Here is a 24,044-nt window from a genome sequence, read left to right on the forward strand (position 1 = left end):
GGTCTGGAGCGGCAGCCAAAATGAGCATACGAATGGACACAAACATAAGTTAATATAAAAGCCAAATACTGCAGATGCTGGAAATCTAAAATAAAACCAAAAAAGTGCTGGAAATACTCTGGTTTGGCAGCATTTGTGGAGAGAAGCAAAGTTAACATTTCATCAGAACTGGCAAAGGTTAGAAATGTAATAGGCTTTAAGCAAATAAAGTGGGGGTGGGGCAAAAGAGAACAAATGGGAAGATGCTGACAGAACAGAGGGTCACCGAGAATAACTGACAAGGAGGTCATGGGGCAAAGACAAAGTGTGTTAATGGTGTGGTGAAATACAAAGCATTAGTGCAGAGAGGGTGTTAAATGACAGAATAATGAAAGCCCTAGCCACAAGCAAAAACATGAAAAAAGAAAAAAAAGTGGGCCAGCATATGGTTTTTTTAAAAAAAAGTGTAATGTTGAAACAAATTAAAATAACATGAAATACAAAGTAAAACTTTATAAAAAAAATAAATAAAGGGGGGTGCAGTCATTGTCTGAAATATTGAACTCAATGTTCAGTCCGGTAGGCTGTAGCATGCCTCATCGGAAAATGAGGTGCTGTTCCTCGAGCTTGCGTTGACGTTCACTGGAACACTGCAGCAATCTTAAGACATGGATGTGAGCATGAGGGTGGGGGGAGGTGTTGAAATGGCAAGTGACAGGAAGCTCGGAGTCACATTTTCGGACTGAGCAGAGGTGTTCTCCAAAGCGGTCACCCAATCTGCGTTTAGTCTCCCCAATGTAGAGGAGACCGCATTGTGAGTAGCGAATACAGTATACTATGTTGAAAGAAGTACAAATAAATCGCTGCTTCACCTGAAAGGAGTGTTTGGGGCCTTGGAGAGTGAGGAGAGAGGAGGTAAATGGGCAGGTATTACACCTCCTGCAATTGCAGAGGAAGGTGCCGTGAGAAGGGGACCAGGTGGTGCGGTAATGGAGGAACGGACCAGGGTGTTAAAGAGGGAACGATCCCTTTGAAATGCTGTCGGGAGGGGAAGGGAAGATGCGTTTGATAGTGGCATCACACTGGACATGACGGAGGATGATCCTTTGGATGTGGAGGCTGGTTGGGTGGAAAGATGGGACACGGGGAACCCTATCGCGGTTCTGGGAGGGAGAGGAACGGGTGAAGTTGGAGGTGCAGGAAATGGGCCGGACACGGTTCAGGGCTCTGTTATTCACAGTGGGGGCGGGGCGGGGGGGGGGGTGGAATTCTTGGTTGAGAAAAAAGGAAGACATATCGGAAGCGCTGTTGTGAAAGATTGCATCATCAGAGCAGATGCGTCGGAGACGGAGAAACTGGGAGAATGGAATGGAGTCCTTACAGGAGGCAGGATGTGAAGAAGTGTAGTCAAGGTAGCCGTGGGAGTCGGTGGGCTTATAATGACTATTAGTAGAGAAACTTGAGTATTCAAGGACTTGAAAGCAGTGGAGACAGTCAAAAGACTGATCGATAGGCAGATAGTGACTGGTCTCTGATGGAAAGAATAGAATCAAAATGAGACAAGTTAATTTGCTCCTGAGTAGACTGAAAACAATATGAATTGCAGACCTATTAGGAAGGCTCACCTACTAGGAGCATCCATTGGGAACAAAGAACAAAGAAAATTACAGCACAGGAACAGGCCCTTCGGCCCTCCAAGCCTGCGCCGATCCAGATCCTCTATCTAAACATGTCACCTATTTTCTCAGGGTCTGTATCTCTTTGCTTCCTGCCCATTCATGTATCTGTCTAGATACATCTTAAAAGACGCTATCATGCCCACGTCTACCACCTCCGCTGGCAACGTGTTCCAGGCACCCACCACCCTCTGCGTAAAGAACTTTCCACGCATATCCCCCCTAAACTTTTCCCCTTTCACTTTGAACTCGTGACCCCTAGTAATTGAATCCCCCTCTCTGGGGAAAAAGCTTCTTGCTATCTACCCTGTCTATACCTCTCATGATTTTGTACACCTCAATCAGGTCCCCCCTCAACCTCAGTCTTTCTAATGAAAATAATCCTAATCTACTCAACCTCTCTTCATAGCTAGCGCCCTCCATACCAGGCAACATCCTGGTGAACCTCCTCTGCACCCTCTCCAAAGCATCTACATCCTTTTGGTAATGTGGCGACCAGAACTGCACGCAGTATTCCAAATGTGGCCAAACCAAAGTCTTATACAACTGCAACATGACCTGCCAACCCTTGTACTCAATACCCCGTCCGATGAAGGAAAGCATGCCGTATGCCTTCTTGACCACTCTATTGACCTGCGTTGCCACCTTCAGGGAACAATGGACCTGAACACCCAAATCTCTCTTGTACATCAATTTTCCCCAGGACTTTTCCATTTACTGTATAGTTCACTCTTGAATTGGATCTTCCAAAATGCATCACCTCGCATTTGCCCTGAAATAACAGGTATGTTCCCTGTGGCTTTTCTACTTTAAATATGGTGAATGCACCAGTAATTTTTTGTCAACTTGAGACTCTGCGCCAAGTGCATCTATTTGTAAAATCAGCCCCAGTGGATATGTTTGGACAAGTCTTGTTTGTGTATTTCGGGGAAGGATGTGCCTTTTGGTTTTTTGATGCATCTTTCCCATAAGATTTCCCTGCTATTTTCATACCATTTCTTTGAATACCTTTTCAATATTTTACTGGGATCTTTGTATAATTGACTAGATTTCTCCTCTTGCAACTTCTTAAAAACCTGTTTGAGCATTCAACTGTGACTGCAAATGGCACTCATGAATTTTGACTTCTCTTCAGTGATCCCTCTCCCTCCCCATCTGAACCGTTTTTTGGTTTGTTCAAAACTTATAGGCGTCTTGCTTAACTTCTAGTTTCCAGTCCTGACCAAAGGTTTACATGCACAGCCTACACCCAAATGCCAGCCTGTCTTTTACTTTTTTCAGATGCTGATGAATTTCCAGTATTTTGTATTTTAATTTCAAATTCCAGCATTTGCAGCTTTTTTTAAAATTACAAAACTTTGAAGTATTTTAGTGACGCAAGCTCTGTAGATTAAGATTTTAGCGCAGATGAGGGACGTGCCAGCTGTTCAATTTACCCATGTTCTTAACTATCCTATTTGTGAAGTTTCATGATTAAACCCTTCCTTCAGGAGCTAAAGGAATAGAGGAGTGTTCAAATTTTATGCCTACGTGGGTGGCTTCTGTACATAGCATGGAGTCTCCTGGGTCTCCCAAAATTTAAATCAATGTTCCCATTAATTTGTCAAGGTGCAGAAACTAACAGATCTTCGTATTCTCAGTTAGGATTCACCCACCAATGAAACTACAGTATTAGAAACAGCCCCCCTCAAACTTCGAGGCCCACAAAATTTAAATAGAATAAACCAGCAAGTAAGAAATATAACTGACAATTGACTTGAATTGCCTGGTCTTGTGCACTTGATTTCCAGAGCTTGCAGCTGCAGTCAGGCTACCTGACTTTAGTTTGGACATACTTGGAATAGAGTCTCTTTTTTTAGGGTAAGAATACATTGAGGCCAGTATAATGTCACTATTTCACTTCTGATGTCTGGTAGAAAGTTGAGACCGAGGCATCATATATTGAAAACCATTGTACCTCTCTGCCAATTTTCTGAAATTATCTGACCTGTATGCTCCGTCTTTTGCTTTTTGTGCTTGGCTGTAACTTATTTAGAGAAATCTTTTGTACTTTTGTTACTTACATATTTTCCTTTTATATTGCTGCCTGCTACAGTTGATGCATTTGTAGCACCACCACCTACGATCAGTGCCTCTCCTGCTAAATCAGAATCTTCAGCAGTAATTGATCTGTTTGGTGGTGGGTATACCTCTTCAGATTTCTTAAGATGAACAGTCATTCAGCTAGACTTTCTGTTTAAAATTGAAATGGCAGCATAGCTGAGTATTATGAAGTGCAGCAGTACTTTTCAAAATAACCAGTGAAGAATAAAAAATGTATTGAAAAGTAAAAATGCAGAAACATTTTCTCCCCGCATGCAATCATTATTCATTATCAAAATCTGCCGTAGTAACAATTCAGCTAAAATTGTTGAACACATGCTGATTTAAGGCATGTTGCCTTGTGTAAGAAACAACTATGGAATTTTTCACTGAAATGTTGCTCAATAACATTTTAAACTGTGACTCTTATTTTAAGTCTATCTAAATGAACTAAATAGTGTAATACATCAAATTAGCATGATGCACAAATGTTTGATATAACTCAATGTTCTTATGAATTGAGGTTGAAATAACCTTTAATATTATGCCCATTGTTAAGAAAATTGAACTTTACCTTTGAATTTATCTTTGGTATTATTAAGTTTGGTTTCCCCATATTTCAATGGGATGCCATTTGTGAACTTTTCTGATGCTTGTGAAAACCATTTGGTCTAAGTTTGGTGCTTTCTTTTTTTGTGCTGCATTTTTGGATGACAATACTAGATGCCTTTGGCAGCTCAGCTCCTGAGTCTCAGCCTGCCACTCAGGCTGTTTCCAGTTCATCTGCTTCAGCGGACTTACTAGCTGGTAACTGACTTTTATTTTAACTGTGGCAGGGGAGGGGAGAAGACAGAATGCTTGAAAAATATTCCTTCGCCTTGGAAGTATCAGTACATATTTGTAAAATTATTTGTCTGAATAATTTTAGTGATGCCTGTTTTCCTTGATTGAAGCTTACTTGTAACTGTTGTAATATAAAATCTAACAAACTACATCAATACTCATTGCATTGAGCTAGTGTTGTTGAGAGACTTGTGCAACATTGTATTGTTTCTGTATAATGTAACTAATTAGGATTGTACTCACTCTACCTTTATCCACACTGCTGGTTTTAGGACTGTGCCAAATTACTCTGTTCAGCTGTTCACAAGAATACTTCCTAGAGGAGGTATAAACATTCCTACATCATCCAAAATCAAAAGGGACCTAAAATATTTGGCATTGCTTTTTAAAAAAACACTTTTTTGTTTTCTGTTTCTCTAAGGCTTTGGAAATGCATTTATGACACCAACAGCAGCAACAATCCCTGCAGTCCAGAATAATGTTTTGCAGCCTGACTTTGAAGCAGCTTTTGGTATGACACCCACAAGTAACACTTTTGATTCATCAGGTAAGGGGGAAAAAAAGTTTATTTTTAAAGGAGAGAAAAATTGCTTGTGAATTTACCACTTTTGACTAACTTCAATAAATCAGAGCAAAATAAATTAACCTGTTTCAGAATTTAAGAGATTGTAAATACACATCCTATCTGTTCAGTGTCACCAGAAAGACAAAAACAATTCTATTTTAAATCTTCAACCATGATTTGATGTGGCTTCTAAGTTGTGATAAGGAAAAGTCTTTCGTTCAGCTGATAGTTTGCCACTTGATACTTGAATATTCGTAAGGGACCATTTTGCTCCGCATTAAAAAGATTATGTTCTCAATTATTTAATGTAGGATTTTTTTAGTTCTGATTGTCTATCAGGAAATATTAGACAATGTAATTGCAATGTGAAACTGGTCATTAATGCTTTTTATTTCTTTAGTTTTTTGAGTAAAATGGGATTTTTATGCAATTTTAAGCTTAATTTTAAAGAATATTACCATTAACAAGAAAATTTGACTAAGTCATAGCCATTACGGCGCAGAAATTTACCATTCGGCAATCCTTACATTAGTGTTATTTCACGATTCAATGGGTGAAGTGAGTTAAGTAACTAAATGCCAGTTTAGTCTCCCTACATTGTGACTGTTTTGTGTGGCAAAGCTGTCTGACTGCTTGGGTGAGTTCTTGCAGATTCTATTTGTAACAATTAGGCTGCGCGGTGAAAGTCTTTTTACTTGAAGCATATTGTGCAACATTTGCCAGGCTGCATTATTGCTTAACTCACATTAAATTCTGCATGACTTGCTTCTGCTGTAAAGAATAAACTGAGATGTAACTTCTGTTCAGTATTGAGCCAAAGCTTTCAGCTCTTAACAGTGCTATCATATTTTATTTTTCTTCCATTTCACGCCATCAACGTTGGCACCTTGTTTGATTCGATTTAATTATTGGTGAGTTTTTGCCTTGTGACTTGGCTTAATTTATACTATGATATAAGCTTGTTGCATCGTTATTACACTATGCATTTTTTTTTTAAACTGACAAGTGGCATATTTTGTTCTTGTAAGGTGCTTTACTATATTAAAATTAACATAAAATGTCATACCAATGCTATTAGAACACCAAATGTACTCTACCCCAAGTTCAAAGTAGTCAGGACATGCATTATAATTTGATGCCCAGCCCCAAAAGTTCAGGGAGAAATGCTTTAATTAGTGTATTCATCTTGCATTGGGTGTAGTGCTCAATGCATATTGATACAGTATTTCCAAAAGACAAATATTAAGATGCATGAGATTATAGTACAGTCATATTTATTCTTTCCATGATTGGTTTGCAATGTAACATTAACATAGTTCATTGAACTGTTAGGATTGTCTTTTTGTAAATAGAAGAGTTTAAAAGAATCATGTTTGTGGATACTGTTCACTGAGATCTCCACTCCTGTAAATTAATCCTTTCTTTTGGCTGTCAAGTTTTTGATGGATTAGGCGATCTTCTTATGCCCACCATGGCATCACCGAATCAAGCAGTAATTTCAGGAGTGCCAACAGCAGGTGGAACGCAGCCAATGAAAGGCCTGGGAAGTGATCTCGATTCCTCACTTGCAAATCTTGTAGGAAGTAGGTTGATTTTTTTTTTTCAGAATATTGTTTGCATAATTTCTGTTGCCACTGCTTTGCTTTATACAAACCGACTTGTCTTTGTAGTTCATACTTTCTAACTGCTATGAAGCATAAACATATCAGCAATTTTTGAAAGAGATATTGCGCAAATAGTTTTGCATGGAGACGATGCTGGATAACTGCTGCTGGTGGTGATTAGAATCTGAAATTGCACGAAGATATGTGCTGCTTCACTTTTTACATGGTCCATTATTGTAAAAATGTTAAATTAAGTCAACTGTCTTTGGGCTATTTAAAACAACCAAGCATATGGCTGGTTATAAGAGAAAATCCAGTAGTTGAAAATCACCAGATTTTTCCAATTATTGTGTGCTTTTCAACTGTTGTAAGTTTCTGGGTAATATCAAAAAAAAGGAGGCATATGTCAGGTATAGGCAGCTGGGATCGAGCAAGCCCCTCGGAGTATCAGGGATGTAGGAGTATACTTAAGAAGGAAATTAGGAGGGCGAAAAGGGGCCATGAGATTTCCCTGGCAGATAAGATAAAGGAAAATCCTAAAAGATTCTATAAATATATTAAGAGTAAAAGGGTAGCTAGAGAGAGAGTAGGTCCCCTTAAGGATCAGTGTGATAATCTATCTGTGGAGCCACGGGAAATGGGCGAGGTCTTAAATGAATACTACTTGTCTGTATTTACTGTTGGGAAGGTCATGGAAGCTAGTGAGTTCAAGGGAGGGAACAGCGATATCCTGGAGCATATCAACATTACAAAGGAGGAGGTGTTGGAGGATTTGAAGCGCATTAAGGTGGATAAATCCCCAGGGCCTGACCAGGTGTATCCTAGGATGCTATGGGAAGCGAGGGAGGAGATTGCTGGGGCCCTGGCAGAGATTTTTGTATCATCGTTGGCCACGGGTGAGGTACTGGAAGACTGGAGGATAGCTAATGTTGTTTCTTTATTTAAGAAGGGCAGCAGGGATAAGCCAGGGACCTACAGGCCGGTGAGCCTTACATCAGTGGTGGGAAAGTTATTGGAAGGGATTCTGAGAGACAGGATTTATACGCATTTGGAAAGGCATAGTCTGATTAGGGACAGTCAACATGGCTTTGTGCGTGGGAAGTCATGTCTCTCAAATTTGAGTTTTTCGAGGAGGTAACCAAGAGGATTGACGAGGGCAGGGCAATGGACGTTGTCTACATGGACTTTAGCAAGGCCTTTGACAAGGTCCCACATGGTAGGCTGGTCCAGAAGGTTCGAACACATGGGATCCAGGGTGAACTAGCAAATTGGATACAAAATTGGCTTGGTGATAGGCAGAGGGTGGTAGTAGAGGGTTGTTTTTCAGATTGGAGGCCAGTGACCAGTCGTGTGCCGCAGGGATCGGTGCTGGGCATATATGTTGATGACTTGGATGTGAATGTAGGGGGCATGATTAGTAAGTTTGCGGGTGACACCAAAATTGGTGGTTGAAGAAGGTTGTCTAAGGTTACAACAAGATATAGATCAACTGGGAAAGTGGGCAAGGGATTGGTAAATGGAATTTAATGCAGACAAGTGTGAAGTGATGCATTTTGGGAAGTTAAACCAGGGCAGGACATATACAGTGAATGGCAGGGCCCTGGGGAGTGTTGTTGAGCAGAGAGACCTTGGGGTGCAAGTACATAGTTCCCTGAAAGTGGCAACACAGGTAGACAGGGTGGTGAAGAAGGCATATGGCATGCTTGCCTTCATCGGCCGAGGCATGGTGTACAAGAGTTGGGACGTCGTGTTACAGTTGGTTAGGCCGCATTTGGAGTACTGTGTGCCGTACTGGTTGCCACACTACAGGAAAGATGTGATTAAGCTAGAGAGGGTGCAGAAAAGATTCACAAGGATGTTGCCTGGTTTGGAGGGTTTGAGTTATAAAGAGAGATTGGATAGGCTGGGTCTGTTTTCCCTGGAGCGAAGGAGGCTGAGAGGGGACATGATAGAGGTATATAAAATTATGAGGCATAGATAGGGTAGATAGCCAGAGTCTGTTTCCCATGGTAGGGGTGACTTAAACTAGAGGGCATAGATTTAAGGTGAGGGAGGAGGTTCAAAGGGGTAAATTTTTCACGCAAAGAATAGTGGATTTCTGGAATGAGCTGCCAGAGGAGGTGGTGGAGGCAGGAACTGCAGCAACATTTAAGAGGCATCTGGACAGGTACTTGAATGAGCAAGCCATAGAGGGATATGGAATTAATGCAGGCAGGTGGGATTAGTATAGATAGGCATTATGGTCGGCATGGACGCAGTGGGCCGAAGGGCCTGTTTCTATGCTGTACGACTCTATGATTCTAATACCGAATTGAGTGCAGTGACCAATATGCGATAATTCAAAGGGATTTTGTTAGGCTGGGTAGTAGGCAGAGAGGTGACAAGATGGGGTTTGATATGAATTGGTTTCCATGTTGAGATTATGTTGAAATGACTGTGTTGTTAATATGGGCATTCAAAAGGTGTTTGATGAAGAGCAACATGATAGACTTTATAGCAGAATTGAAGCCCATCAGATTGTCGGGGCTGTGGCAGCTTGGATGCAAATTTTGCTAAGAGACAAAGTAGAGAGAGTAACAATAAATGGTTGTTTCAGACTAGGAGAAAGTATACGTGGTGACTTCAAGGGTTATTATGGGGATCATAGCTCTTTTTGATGTGTATTAATGACCTAAACTTAGGTATATGATGCATAATTTCAAAGTTTGCAAATGACACAAGACATGGAAATGTGTTAAATAGTGAGGAGGATGGTAGCAAACTTCAAAACGACATAGACTGGTGAAATGGGAAGGCATATGACAGATGAAATTTAATGCAGAGAATTGTGAAGTGATGCATTTTGGGAGGAAGAATGATGAGAGACAAGATAAACTAAATCGTTCAAGTTGATAAAGCTGTTTTTAAAAAAAATGGGATTCTTGACTTTACAAACAGAGATAATAGGGCTGAATTTTACCGCGGGCTTCCAGACCCTGATGTTGGGACCAAATGGAGGTCCCGAGCCAGCACTTGACGGCAATGGGATTGGCTTGGTGATTTTATGAGAGGTGGCCTCCTAATTGGCCGCCTAAAGGCCCACCATCCAGTTAAGGACAGCAGGCGGACTCCTGATACACTCGATCCTATCAGAAGGCTGCCAGCACTGAAGCCTCAGAAGGCCCACCAGAAGAAATTTTCCTGCTGGCAGGACTGCATTAGGGAGCCGTTCCAACATGGCTCCCTGTTATTTTACTGGCACCTCTACCTTTGTTCTTGCGACTGGGGGGCTGGTAAAATTCAGGCCATAGAGTACAAAATCAAGGAAGTTGTGGTAAACCTTTACAAATCACTGGTTAGGTCTCAGCTGATTGTGTCCAATTCTGGGCACCACACTTTAGAAAGGATGTCTAGGCTTGGAGAGGGTGCAGAGGTGATTTGCGAAAATGGTACCAGGGATGATGGACTTCAGTTATGTGGAGTGACGAGAAACTGGGATTCATTCTCGTTGAAGAGAAAGTTAAGGGGCGATTTAATAGAGGTGTTCAAAGTTATGAAGGGTTTTGATTGAGTAGATAGGGAGTAATAATTTCCACTGGTGATATAATTGGTAACCAGAGGATACAGATTTAAGGGGCAGGATTTTATTCTGCCCTTGGAGATCGGCACGGAGGTGGGGAGGGGGCAACGAAAATGGCAAATGCTGCTATTCCCAATGTTGCCCAACCCCACCCTGTCGCTGGGGCATGCCTGAATGGCCCTGCTGACCCCAACCCCACTCGCCTGTCCCGGTTCTTTTCCTCCTTCAGTACTGCAGGGCATTTGTAGTACAGGCAATAGCCACTGCTCACAGTGGTGCTGCTGGTACGGCAGAGCTGTCTGTCTTCCAGTTGGCTAGCAGCCCTGAAGGCGAGAGCTGATCCCTTAAAGGGGTACGTCCCTGATGGCAGGCAGCTAATTGGCTGCCCACCTGTAAATTAGCGACCGGGGTCCAACAGAGGACCAAAGTGGGTTCTCCCCCACCCCACCACATCGCTTCCAGCTGGCTGCCGGAACCAGTCATAGGAATTTTATCTGACACAAATCGACTGCCACATTCATGTACATAATGGTGGCATTCAATGTATGTGAAGGGCATTACAACATCCTGAGGGTAAGGTGTTAGAATATTTTGTATTTTTGTTGCACGCTCTCTCTCTTTTCCTCCCCCCCCCCACAATGTTTGTGCCCATACTTTATTCAAAAACAAAAATTCTGTTCAGTGTAGTGTACAGCGACATGCACCATACCATTTCCATTTTGTTTCAACTATTTGTATTCATGATATACCAGTATTGCTTAAACTTATTTTTACAAAACAGTTGTGACTTACTTTAAAGCGAGAAATGTGAACAAAGTATAATCTGTTAATTCCATTTTTAATTCCGTGCCTTTGAAAGAGGAAATCCGACTAGCTGTTTATAACTGGATCTATTTAGACTGGAGAAGCTGGAGTATTTCTCCTTTAGAGTGGAGAAGAGCATAAGAAATAGCAACAAGAGTGGGCCAAACGGCCCCTCAAGTCTGCAGCACCATTAAATAGGATCGTGCTGATCTTCAAACTCAACTCTAATTTCCTGCCTGATTATCCCCCATATCGCTAGTCAGCTGAACAGTGCAAAAATGTATTGATTTCGGTCTTCAATATAGTCGACAACTTGAGTATCCACAGCTTTCTGCGGTAAAGAATTCCAACGATTCACAACCCTCTTAGTGAAGCAATTTCTCCTCATCACAGCCCTAAATGGCTGACCACTTATGCTGACATTATGTCCCCTAATTCTAGTCCTCCAGCCAAAAGGAATGGCCTCTCAGCAGCTACCCCAGCGTTGTCCAACCTTTTCGTGTGGGGAGGGGGGGGGCCACATTACAATTTTTGTCTTGTATAAGGGGCCAGTGCGACAATTTCGGAAAGATAAAGGCGCTAAAAATTTCTCTTAGTATTAATCAAAATGAGAAAATGTGCATTTTTGTGAAACTTTAAATGAGATTACTGTGTTAACTTGCTTTCTCATCACTATGTTGGACACTGATTTAGTGAGATAGCTGGCATTCTTTTGCTTGCACAAGATGTCAGTGTTCACCCACACACTTGTAGCTATGCGGAGTATTCCAGATAGATGTCCAACTGTCAGTGATCTTGATCACACTCTCTATGTTTATATCTCTCTCGGTCTCTGTCCCTCCCTGTGTTTCCCCCTCTCTGTGTGGTGTTCTCGCCCTATCTCTCTGCCGCCCCCCCCTTCTCTCCTTCTCTCTCTGCGCCCCCCCCACCCCGACCTCTCTCTGCCGCCCCCCCCCCCCGTCCTCTCTCTGCCCCCCCTTCTCTCTCTGCCACCCCCCCCCACCCCCCATTCTCTCTGTCTGTCTGTCTGTCTAAGTGTTTGCTGTCAAAGAGTTGTACAGCACAGAAACAGACCCTTTGGCCTATCGTGTCCATGCCAGCCATCAAGCACCTATCTCTTCCAGCACCTGGCCCGTATGCTGTACGCTAGGGCATTTCAATTGCTCATCTAAATACTTCTTAAATGTTGAGGGTTCGTGCCTCTACCACCCCTTCAGGTAGTGTGTTCCAGATTCCAACCACACTCTGGTTGAAAAAAAAATTTCCTCAAATTCCCTCTAAGCCTCCTGCCCTTACCTTAAATCTATGCCCCCTGATTATTGGCACTTCCGCTAAGGGAAAATGTTTCTTCCTTTCTACCCTATCTATACCACTCATAATTTTGTATAGCTCAATCATGTCCCCCATCAGCCTTCTCTGCTCTAAGGAAAACTATTCTAACCTATCCAGTCTCTCTTCACAGCTGAAATGCTCCAGCCCAGGCAAAATCCTGGTGATCTCCTCTGCACCCAAATACAATCACATCCTTCCTATAGTGTGGCGACCAGAACTGTACACAGTACGCCAGCTGTGGCCTAACTAGCATTTTATACAGCTCCATCGTAACTTCCCTGTTCTTGTATTCTATGTCTCAGCTAAGAAAGGCAAGTATCCCATATGTCTTCCTAACCACCTTATCTACCTGTGCTGCTGCCTTCAGTGATCTATGGACAAGTACACCCTCTGACCCTCTGTATTTCCTATGGCTCTACCATCCATTGGCCGGAATTTTGCGCCGCTCCAGCAGGTCGGATGGTAGCGTGAGCGCGGGGTAAAATTGAGCGGCAGGCTCCAGGAGGCCTAACCGCCCCGATTCCGCCTCCGGACAAGTTTACGGAGGGGGGGCAGGGGGTGGGAAACAGCCCAGCCGCCCGAGGCCAATCAAGACTCACTTAATGGTCACTTAAGGGCCCTCTCCCGCCCCCATGCGTATTTTACCCATGGCAGGCAGGTGTGCTGGAGACATGAAAGGCCATCCAGTGATAGCTGCTGGCCTTTCCACAACCCGGAGGGGGAGGGGCACGGCAGTTGGGCACAGGGTGCCCGATTGAGGGCCGCCCCCACCCCCGGGACCCAAGACACCCCCCCACTCCCTCCAACGGACTACTCCAGCCTCACCAGGGAAGGACCGATCCCCCTGGTGAGGCATGCCCCTACTTACCTTCCCTCCTCGATCCATGGCGCGGCTTGGCTGCAGTCCCAGCAGTGGCCACCACTCCTGGTGGCGCTGCTGGGACTCACCTGCTGGCCCGCTGATTGGCCAGCAGCTCACGAAGGCAGGACTTCCTCCCTCAAGTGGGTGGAAGTCCCGCCTCGGGACAGTTCAAGCCTGGGGATCCATAACATAAGGGACAGAAGTCTGGCTCCTGTCCATCCACCATAAAATTCCGCCATTGTATAATCCCTTGCCTTGTTGGTCCTCCCAAAATGCATCACCTCACACTTCTCAGGATTAAATTCCATTTGCCGATCCTCTGCCCAATTTACCAGCCCATCTATATCGTTCTGTAATTGAAGGCTTTCCTATTCATTGTTTATGGTGCCACCAATTTTTGTCATATGTGAACCTACTGATCATACCTCTTATATTCATGTCTAAATCATTAATGTACACTACAAACAGCAAAGGTTCAGCACCGATCCCTGCAGTACACCACTGATCACAGGCTTCCAATCGACCATCGCCCTCTGCCTCCTACCACTAAGCCAATTCTGGATCCAAATTGCCCTGGATCCCATTGGCTCTTACCTTCTTAACCAATCTCCCTTATCAAAAGCCTTACTGAAGTCCATGTAGACTACATCAACTGCTTTTATCCTCATCGACACATCTAGTCACCTCCTCGAAAAATTCAATCAAGTTTGTTAGACATGATCTCCCCCTGACAAAGCCATTCTGACTATCCCTGATTAATCCCTGCCTCTCCAAGTGGAGATTAATCCTGTCCCTCGGAATTTTTTCCAATAGTTTCCCTATCACTACCGGCCTGTAATTACCTGGTTTATCCCTGCTACCCTTCTTGAATAATGGTAGCACATTAAATGCTAGCTTTGTACAAGAGTATCCAAATCCCTGAACACCAGCATTTAATAGCTTCTCACCATTTAAAAAAAATCTGTTCTATTTTTCCTACCAAAATGCATAACCTCACACTTCCATACATTATACTCCATCTGCCACATAAACGGGCTGAGAAGATTTGATAGAGGTATTTAAAATCATGAAGGGTGTAGATAGAGTAAATAGAGAAACAGTTTCCAATGGCTGAAGGTGGATAACCATAGGGCATAGATTTAAGGTGATTTTCCAAAGAACTCGAGGCGACATGAGGAAAAACATTTTTTACACTGGGTAAGATTCGGAATGCACTGCCTGAAGGTAGTGGAACAGATTTAATAGCGCTCAAAAGGGAATTGTGCAAATATTTGAAGGAGGAAAAAGTTGCAGGAATATGGGGAAAGAACCAGGGAGTAAGACTAACTGCATTGCTCTTCAAAAGACTCAGCTCAGACTCGATGGGTTGAATGGCCCCCTCTACTGTACTATTTTATGATTGTTGTGCTGAGAATCAGCTTTGGCTCTTGAATAGGAATTCTTATAGTGTTACGACCAAGACGAGAGGAGTGCACTGTCTTTCTCAAGTTGACTTCTCCACAGGTCACAGCATATATTTAAATGTTTACCCAGTTACTGATACGGCCAATTATATGCTTTTTATTTCAGAATAATATCCACCAATCAGGTTTCTTAAACAACAAAATTATCAACTTATTATTAAAAAAAAGTATTCAGTAAACATACAAAGCATTAACACACAGATTGAAATATAAAAGTTTCCTTCTAGCTTTGTCCAACAAGCACACGCCAGTTAAAGAAAAAGAGGTTTTCTCTGCAGAAATTTTTTTTAACAAAGGCCAAAAAAAAACTTTGGCCAAATACTTGTTAATTCTTGAAAGAATAGGATAAGATATAGAATGATATCAGTTGTCCCTTTTCTGGCGTCCCAAGTATGCATGGACAGCTGTCACTGGGATCTTTTTGGAGCAGTTCTCTTCAGGCGACGATGAGGTTTAGTCTGGCAGGTTTTCCAGGAGAAATGCGGCATCAGGGGTTTCAGCTCACACTGGATTCTCAGGGTTTCTCAGAGAGCTGGAGAAAGGATGAGCTGGGTGCTTCTCTCAGCAGGCTGCAAACCCAGCTGACTCGAAACAATATCCAAACCGAAACCAATTCTTGACCACCGTAAATCTTGACATGTCACTTCTCTGTAAACAACTCCCATAGTCAGAAGGCACCTGCTGTTTAATTAGCTGAAGATGTGACTTCCAGTAAGTTTTATTTTTAAACAAAGTCCCTCCAGGGACCTTTTTAAAAAAAAAAAAAGGTCGCAGCATCTATGGAATCACTTCAGGCCTCCAAAGATTTTAAAACACAAGACCTCGCAAAAATATTTTTAAAATGGAAGTACTTTCATCACAGCAGGATACAACGAGGATGGTGTAGTGACTTTATAGGAAAAGTAAACAGTGATAGGCATCAACATATCCTCTAATTTTCATTTGGAGTGCGCGAAGTGTGCTACTGCATATTAATAGTAAGTTACAGGGGCTGACTTGTGTGTGGCCTGTGCAGAAGCTTTCGGGTTGCTGTGTGGCCGCGTAGCTTTGAAGAATCACCTTGATAGGCACCTTGACTTCCTGATTTCATAATTATTTAATTGATTTGCTGTAGATGCAGTATATTTAGAATGCTTTATCCAAAGGCATGTCATTTACTTATTTTTGTTTCTAACAATGCCACATAAAATGCTGGTAGTTTAACACCTAGTTGTCTTACATTTTTCTCTTTCTGTTTGTAGACCTGGGTATTTCTCCTGCTCCAGGAAAGAAGTAAGTTATGTTCTACTTAGAAGCTTGTTGGCATGAATACCAACATAATAAATACCATTTGTCTTATTTGAAGTTTGCTCTGAAGCATTTCTTTTCATAATTGTTTCATAAGGTATATTTTTTTTACAAGCCACAGTGAGTTCTCAGAAGGTTGCAATGCTGGAGGAGATACAGGGATAGGGAAAGTTGAGGTCATAAAGGGATTTGTACATGAGCATGAAAATTTTAATTTGGAGGTGTTTGGGGACCAGGAGGCAATGTAGGTCAGAGGTCTGTGTAGGTAGATGGGTAAGCGGGGCTTGGTGCAAATCAGGATGCGAGGAGCGAAATTTTGAATGAGCACAAATTATGAAGTTTGAAGAACGGAAGGCTGGCCAGGAGAGCATTGGAGTAGTCAAAAACATGCACAAGAGTTTCCATGTGAAACAAATTGAGGCAGATGTTATGGAAGTGAAAGTAGACAGTCTTTGCGATAGATAGGATATGGAGTTGGAGGTTCAGCTCAGGATCACATAGGCCTAAGATGTTGTGAACAGTCTGGTTCAGCCAAAGACAGTGGCCGGAGAAGGGGATAAAATCAGTGGGTATGGAGTTTGTGGAGGAGGGGACTAAGACAATGGCTTTCTAATTTTTCTAATGTTTTAATGGAGGAAAATATGGCTCATCCAGGACTGGATGTCTGACAAGACAGCTGACAACACAGCTGCAGTGGAGTAGGCCTGCAGAGGTGTCAACAGAGGCAGTGAAGAGGTAGAGCTGAGCGTCAGTGGACATGTCGAACCTGAGATCATGTCTTCAAATGTCAGAGGTGCTGAATATAAATATAGACTCTGAGGAGGCCACAGATCCTAAGCGGACTTCAGAAGAAATGCCTCTTTCCAGTTACTATATCAGGATACTAAATGCATGACTATATGGTAAAGGCCTGCTCGGGTCTCCAAATGAGACACGACCTGAGCCCAACCTGGCCCAAGTCCTTCCATTTTGTTTCCCATTCCTGACCCAGCCCGACCTAATGCGGCCATCAGTTAACCTACCTTCTGTTTTTCACTTTGTTCCTTACCTGCACAAGCTTAAAATAACTAGCAAAACCATCTTTAAAGTCCAAAAAGTAAATTAACATGGTAAGTCACTTACCTGAGGTGGTGATAGAGCGTGTCCGATCCAATCCGGCCTGGCCCAACCCGAATTCCGGACCCAGAAATGCGACCCGACCCGAACTCAACACATGTCGGGTCCTGTCGGATTCGGGTCGGGTAGCAGGCCTTTACTTTATGGTGCTTGGACCAAGGCATCTCCATCTTGACGGGAGTGATCTCTTCAGTCGCCTTACTGTCTGTCCACACAAGTGGAAAATTCATTCTCTGGTAATTCAAGAAATATGCCACAAATGAGTGACTAGATATCCACTTGCTTGTGTCCTTAGAGAATTATCAACTCTCCTGAAAAAGAGACGCAGCAGTGTGGAAGTGGGACGATCTATCTTTTTGCTGAAAAGATATGATGTCATCCATAATGAGATGGCAAACTATTTATCTGAAATCTTTCAATGCCTGGTGGTGTTTTTCGCACAATTTTTCATTTACACTTAACATTTCAGAAAAATCACTATTGTTCAAGTTTGAATTGGTGCTCGTTGAAATGAAACCACTTTGGCAAATTCCATATAAATAACTTGCTCCATCTATCTGTACCCTAATCTGGCTGTGTCTCTTATGGGCTGGAGGACTGTGCCTATTATTGAACATTAAATCCCTTTTTAAGTCCATCAAATCGACTTTATTTTACAAGTTGCTCTAGCATCGATGTTAGTAATATTTTTAATGTAACTTAGAATAACGTTGTAATTGTAAAATCAGAGCAAAATAAAATTAGCAGGTTCTATAGTGTAATTGGAGTTTAGTATACATTTTGTCATGTATGGCTACATATAGTGTATCTGAATTTATTGTCTCAAATATTAAAGAAAAAAGTAAATAATTGCATGTGAATAATCAACACATCCCTAAGAGGAATAACTGAGTAGCATATTTTTAACCTGTTTTTAACATTTACTGTAATTATAGGAGTGATCTTCAGTGGAATGCCTCTGAAAGGAAGTTGACAGGCGGAGCAAACTGGCAGCCGAAGGTTGCTCCAACCACAGCTTGGCCAGCAGGTGTTCCACCCAGTAATCAAATGGTACTCACATTTTTGCTTTACTAAATAAACTTAAAAGCTTTTTACTGTTTTATCATGTTGATGGAACACGGTTTCCAGTGTGTGGGCCTTTCAAACATGGTGTCCTCATTTTCCTGTTAGTGCAATTAAATTATACATGATCAACCATTTCATGCTGCCTACACATCGTGTATGTATATCCAACAAGATTCTAATGTTTTTTGTACCATAATTCATACTTTAAAAAAATGCACTCCTTCTTAGCTTTCTTTTGCAGCATTTTCCAACCGTGAGGGTAGATAGGTCACCTGTGCACAGTTTTCTGTGAATGTCATTCTAACCAGTCTCTAGAAGGTGCGCAGCAGCATATCAGGGCAACTCACCCTGAAACCTTTTTCTCCCACGCAGGATGTGAGTGACATTTTTGTGGTACAGTACATTGGTGTTTCAAAAGAGTATTGATTCCAGAGAAATGAACTGCAGTGATTCTAATATACCCATTGTTCTTTGTGTTCTGATCTGGAAGAATTCTGAAGTAATTCTAGGGTGATCGCATAAATGTCAAATGATTCAGCAGGAATGTGCGGGAATATGATAAAATATTTCAAGATTTAGGAACAGTTGTCTTCCTTCCAGAAACAATATGAAATAATTTATTGAAATGTGTTATTTTGGGCATTCCATTGGCAGAATGGTAGATTGATGAGTCCAATAAAATGGGCATATTTATGGGAGTGCTTGCTCGACTGCCATTTTTATTATAACTGCAGGTTTGAGTATTTTTGGCAGCTATGACATTGCAATTGTGAGTGATTCACGAGCATAACTCAGCTGAAGGAATGATGCATTTTAATATTCAGTTAATTAGTGACCTTTTCAAATGCAGCTTTTATTAAGTTACTACGTTTGTATTGTTTATCAGTAAATCAATGGTGAGAAGTAATGTATATTTAACTACAATTTTCCTTAACAGAATGGTTGGCCAATCCCATGTTATGTAAGTGAGACCTATTCTACGCTACAGCCTTTGACAGCATTACTAACCATTTTCTGAACAGCATTCTTTTTAGGAATATTGACTTTGCAAGAAGTATTGATTATTCAGTTTTAACTGCATGATAACTGAACTCTTCCCACACACCCAAACTGTTATGAAATGTCGGATTAAGAGACAAAAGATTGCAACACAGGAGAGGGAGATGGAGGTAGGAGACAAGAAGTGAAAGAGGGATCAGCTATAATAAGACATTAAGTTTTCCTGTATGCTGTCCAGGAGTGCCATATCTGTGTTTATGAAGACTTTTAAGTAATTCTTAAGAACAATCCCAGAGCCTCCCCAAGGCTTAACACTTCATGGTGATATCTTTTTCTACAAACACACATTTTCTATTTTCATTGCCTAAATTTTAGATAAAAGTGTCTTTTATAAATTAATTTTATTCAAATATGTGACTGGAAACATATTGACTCGCCTACTAACCTGCAGTATTACATTTTATTAATGCTTTTGTTACTGCTGTTTTACAATTTGAGTGGTCAACTGACTGAAATTTTTGCCTGCCTCTGACATTTGTAGTTATTATAAATCAAATATTTTGTGTCATTGAATTTTGCATTTTTCCCTTTGCATGCATCTTGTGCTTATAAATTACTTCTCTTTGCAAAAAAAACTTATTCACAAATTCATTGTTTTATGTTTGTAATATCATATGAGGATGATGGCACTTACATAATTCATCAAAAAAACTAGAATGGCATCTGTGTGTCAGTGTCACAGGGAATTAATTAACTGGTATCCATGTCAAAGCTCTCGAGCTGAACACAATTAAAGCTTGTAACAATTATTATAAATCATATAATAGATGGTTTTCTGAAGGTTTCAGCCACTGTGCTCTTCTGTTAAGCTAACTAACTGCTAGAGTTGAACCTTGTAGTTTATCATCACTTGAACCACTTCAATAATTATTGCTTCACAGTGTACTGAACCAGCATATAAGATGTGTAGTTTGTGCTAGTACTACTTGTATGGTGTGTAGTGCAGTTCCTCAAGCAAAGAACAGTACAGCACAGGAACAGGCCATTCGGCCCTCCAAGCCTGTGCCGATCTTGATGCCTGCCTAAACTAAAACCTTCTGCACTTCCGGGGACCGTATCCCTCTATTCCCATCCTATTCATGTATTTGTCAAGATGCCTCTTAAACATCGCTATCGTACTTGCTTCCACCACCTCCCCCGGCAGCAAGTTCCAGGCACTCACCCTCTGTGTAAAGAACTTGCCTCGCACATCCCCTCTAAACTTTGCCCCTCGCACCTTAAACCTATGCCCCCAAGTAACTGACTCTTCCAACCTGGGGAAAAAGCTTTTGACTATCCACTCTGTCCATGCCACTCATAACTTTGTAAACCTCTATCATGTCGACTCTCCACTTACGTCGTTCCAGTGAAAACAATCCGAGTTTATCCAACCTCTCCTCATAGCTAATGCCCTCCAGACCAGGCAACATCCTGGTAAACCTCTTCTGTACCCTCTCCAAAGCCTCCACGTCCTTCTGGTAGTGTGGCGACCAGAAGGTAGACCTTCTTGACTACCTTATCCACCTGCATTGCCACTTTCAGTGACCTGTGGACCTGTACCCCCAGATCTCTCTGCCTGTCAATACTCCTAAGGGTTCTGCCATTTACTGTATACTTCCCACCTGCATTAGACCTTCCAAAATTCATTACCTCGCTTTTGTCCGAATTAAACTCCATCTGCCATTTCTCCGCCCAAGTCTCCAACCGATCTGTATCCTCTGACAATCCTCATCACTATCCGCAACTCCACCAACCTTTGTGTCGTCCGCAAACTTACTAATCAGACCAGCTGCATTTTCCTCCAAATCATTTATATATACTACAAACAGCAAAGGTCCCAGCACTGATCCCTGCGGAACACCACTAGTCACATCCCTCCATTCAGAAAAGCACCCTTCCACTGCTACCCTCTGTCTTCTATGACCGAGCCAGTTCTGTATCCATCTTGCCAGCACACCTCTGATCTCGTGTGACTTCACCTTTTGTACCAGTCTGCCATGAGGGACCTTGTCAAAGGCTTTACTGAAGTCCATATAGATAACATCCACTGCCCTTCCTTCATCAATCATCTTTGTCACTTCCTCAAAAAACTCAGTCAAATTAGTGAGACACGACCTCCCCTTCACAAAACCATGCTGCCTCTCGCTAATAAGTTTTTGTTTCCAAATGGGAGTAAATCCTGTCCCGAAGAATCCCCCCTCATAATTTCCCTACCACTGACGTAAGGCTCACCTGCCTATAATTTCCTGGATTATCCTTGCTACCCTTCTTAAACAAAGGAACAACATTGGCTATTCTCCAGTCCTCTGGGACCTCACCTGTAGCCAATGAGGATTTCTGTCAAGGCCCCAGCAATTTCTTCCCTTTCTTCCCTTGCCTCCCTTAGTATTCTGGGGTAGATCCCATCAGGCCCTGGGGACTTATCTACCTTAATGCTTTGCAAGACACCCAACACCCAACAGAGAGGGCGGCGCAGTGGTTAGCACCGCAGCCTCACAGCTCCAGCGACCTGGGTTCGATTCTGGGTACTGCCTGTGTGGAGTTTGCAAGTTCTACCTGTGTCTGCGTGGGTTTCCTCCAGGTGCTCCGGTTTCCTCCCACATGCCAAAGACTTGCAGGTTGATAGGTAAATTGGCCATTATAAATTTCCCCTAGTATAGGCAGGTGGTAGGGGAATATCGGAACAGGTGAGGATGTGGTAGGAATATGGGATTAGTGTAGGATTAGTATAAATGGGTGGTTAATGGTCGGCACAGACTCAGTGGGCCGAAGGGCCTGTTTCAGTGTTGTATCTCTATATAAAAAAAAAATCAAACCACCTCCTTTTTGATAATGAGATGACTGAGACTATCTACATTCCCTTCCCTAGGCTCATCATCCACCAAGTCCTTCTCTTTGGTGAATACTGATGCAAAGTACTTATTTAGTACCTCGCCCATTTCCTCTGGCTCCACACATAGATTCCCTTCTCTGTCCTTGAGTGGGCCAACCCTTACCCTAGTTACCCTCTTGCTCTTTATATACGTATAAAAAGCCTTGGGATTATCCTTAATCCTGTTTGCCAATGACTTTTCATGACCTCTTTTAGCCCTCCTGACTCCTTGCTTAAGCACTTTGTGGATTTGAAATGTTTCTGCGCGTTTGAATTTCGAGATTTTCTGAACAATTCCAAAAAAAGTATGGATTAGATCTTGTTTAAAGATGCAGTTTTCAGTAAGGGATACAATTCAGTTTTCTTAAGTACACCCCGGATGGGTTATAGATTCCACAGAATTGCTGTGATTTTTTTTTTTTCATTTTCTATTTACCAAAAATAATTACCCGCCATTCCGTTCAGTTGAGTTACTCCTTTTTCTGCAGCCTGGCATAATATGGCATCCAGCTCTACTAATCTAGGCAAATGAGAAATTCAGTTGTATGCTTTGCTCCATAATGGAAAATGCAACTAAATGGGCTCAAATACAAGAGATGTAAACATTTTTAAAGAATCGGGTTCCTTTAATATTTAATAATTTTGCACAGCTCTTTATTAACCTATTACAAAATAGATATATTTTGCAACCTCAGAAGATGTGCTCAATCTTCTGACGACCTATCAGATGTAACTATTTTTTGATAAATCAGTGTACTCCTTGCCAAAAACACAACATATGATGACTTGCATTCTACCAGGAATTTATTTATCTTCCATTCAAGAGCAGCTCAAATCTTACCAGCTGTGTAAGATCCACATTTTGCTCCTTATCTATTATTTTCATGTTCTTCAGATGGCCTTCCTTAATTTGTTTTCACTTTGCAGTATTTCACCATACCAGAAATGTTGAGCTTTTGTATTTTTTCTACACTTTATCTGAATTTTCATTTTGAATCCCCTTGCATTTAGAACATTGCCTTTTTGGAGAAAAAGTTTTGAAGATTTCTTTTTTACTTTGTCACCTTTTAGTAGACAATTGGGACCTCTCCCCCAAAATATTGCGAGAAGCTAAATACTGAAAGTACAGAGGAGATCTTCAAAAAAAAAAAGCATTAAGAAGGGAAAAGAGAGTATGAGAATACATAAGCAGCAAACAAAAAGGGAACCTAAAAGTCTTTTTTTTTTTTAAATCTGTGTAGTTAAAAGATAGCCAAAGGAAGAGTGGGACCAATTAAGGACCAGAAAGCACATCATTTTGTGGAGGCAGAGCACATGGCTGAGGTTCTAACTGAGTACTTTGACAGCATCCCCTTCTCTAGCGAAGACAGATGTAATATATATACATAAAAGGTTAGCAGTGCTCAAAGTAGAAAAGTCACATGCTCCAGATGAGATTCATCCCAGGTGAATGAAGGAAGTAAGGGTGGAAATAGTAGAGGTTCTGTCTGGTTGGTATTAGGATCACAACTCTTTTTAAATATGTAAATGACCTGCACTTGAGTTGCAGAACATAATTTCTTTGCAGATGACATGACGCTCAACTGTAATAAACAATGAGAAGGTTAGTAACAGATTTCAGGTAGGCAAAGACAGACTGATAAAATAGGCAGACACATGGCAGATTAAATTTAACCCAGGGAAGTATGAAATGATGTATTTTGGTAGTAAGAATGAGGGAGGCATTAGAAACTAAATGGTACAATTTTAAAGGGGATACAAGAACCGAGACCTGGGGATATGTATACACAAATCCTTGAAGGTGGCAGGTCAAGTTGAGAAGAAACATGGGATCCTTGGCTTTATTTAATAGAGGCGTACAGTACAAAATTTTTTGTAACAGCTGTGGGTGAGAAAT

General features: G+C 41.8%; 1 protein-coding gene across 3 annotated transcripts in view; it reads left to right on the forward strand.

Annotated features, from left to right (window-relative positions):
* Nucleotides 1-24,044, forward strand: part of snap91a (synaptosome associated protein 91a) — a 235,946-nt gene that overhangs the window by 192,195 nt on the left and 19,707 nt on the right. For 2 of the 3 annotated variants that reach the window (XM_068026004.1, XM_068026005.1), the window contains 5 exons: nucleotides 5,002-5,127; nucleotides 6,597-6,728; nucleotides 16,011-16,041; nucleotides 18,108-18,222; nucleotides 19,175-19,198. In XM_068026004.1, coding sequence (XP_067882105.1) covers nucleotides 5,002-5,127; nucleotides 6,597-6,728; nucleotides 16,011-16,041; nucleotides 18,108-18,222; nucleotides 19,175-19,198 — 428 coding nt within the window. Of the gene's footprint in view, nucleotides 1-3,750; nucleotides 3,835-4,460; nucleotides 4,545-5,001; nucleotides 5,128-6,596; nucleotides 6,729-16,010; nucleotides 16,042-18,107; nucleotides 18,223-19,174; nucleotides 19,199-24,044 lie in introns of all 3 variants that reach the window. The other variant, XM_068026003.1, reaches the window with a different exon arrangement.

This window comes from Heterodontus francisci, chromosome 3, assembly GCF_036365525.1.
Source record: "Heterodontus francisci isolate sHetFra1 chromosome 3, sHetFra1.hap1, whole genome shotgun sequence".
In the NCBI taxonomy this organism is placed as follows: Eukaryota; Metazoa; Chordata; class Chondrichthyes; order Heterodontiformes; family Heterodontidae; genus Heterodontus; species Heterodontus francisci.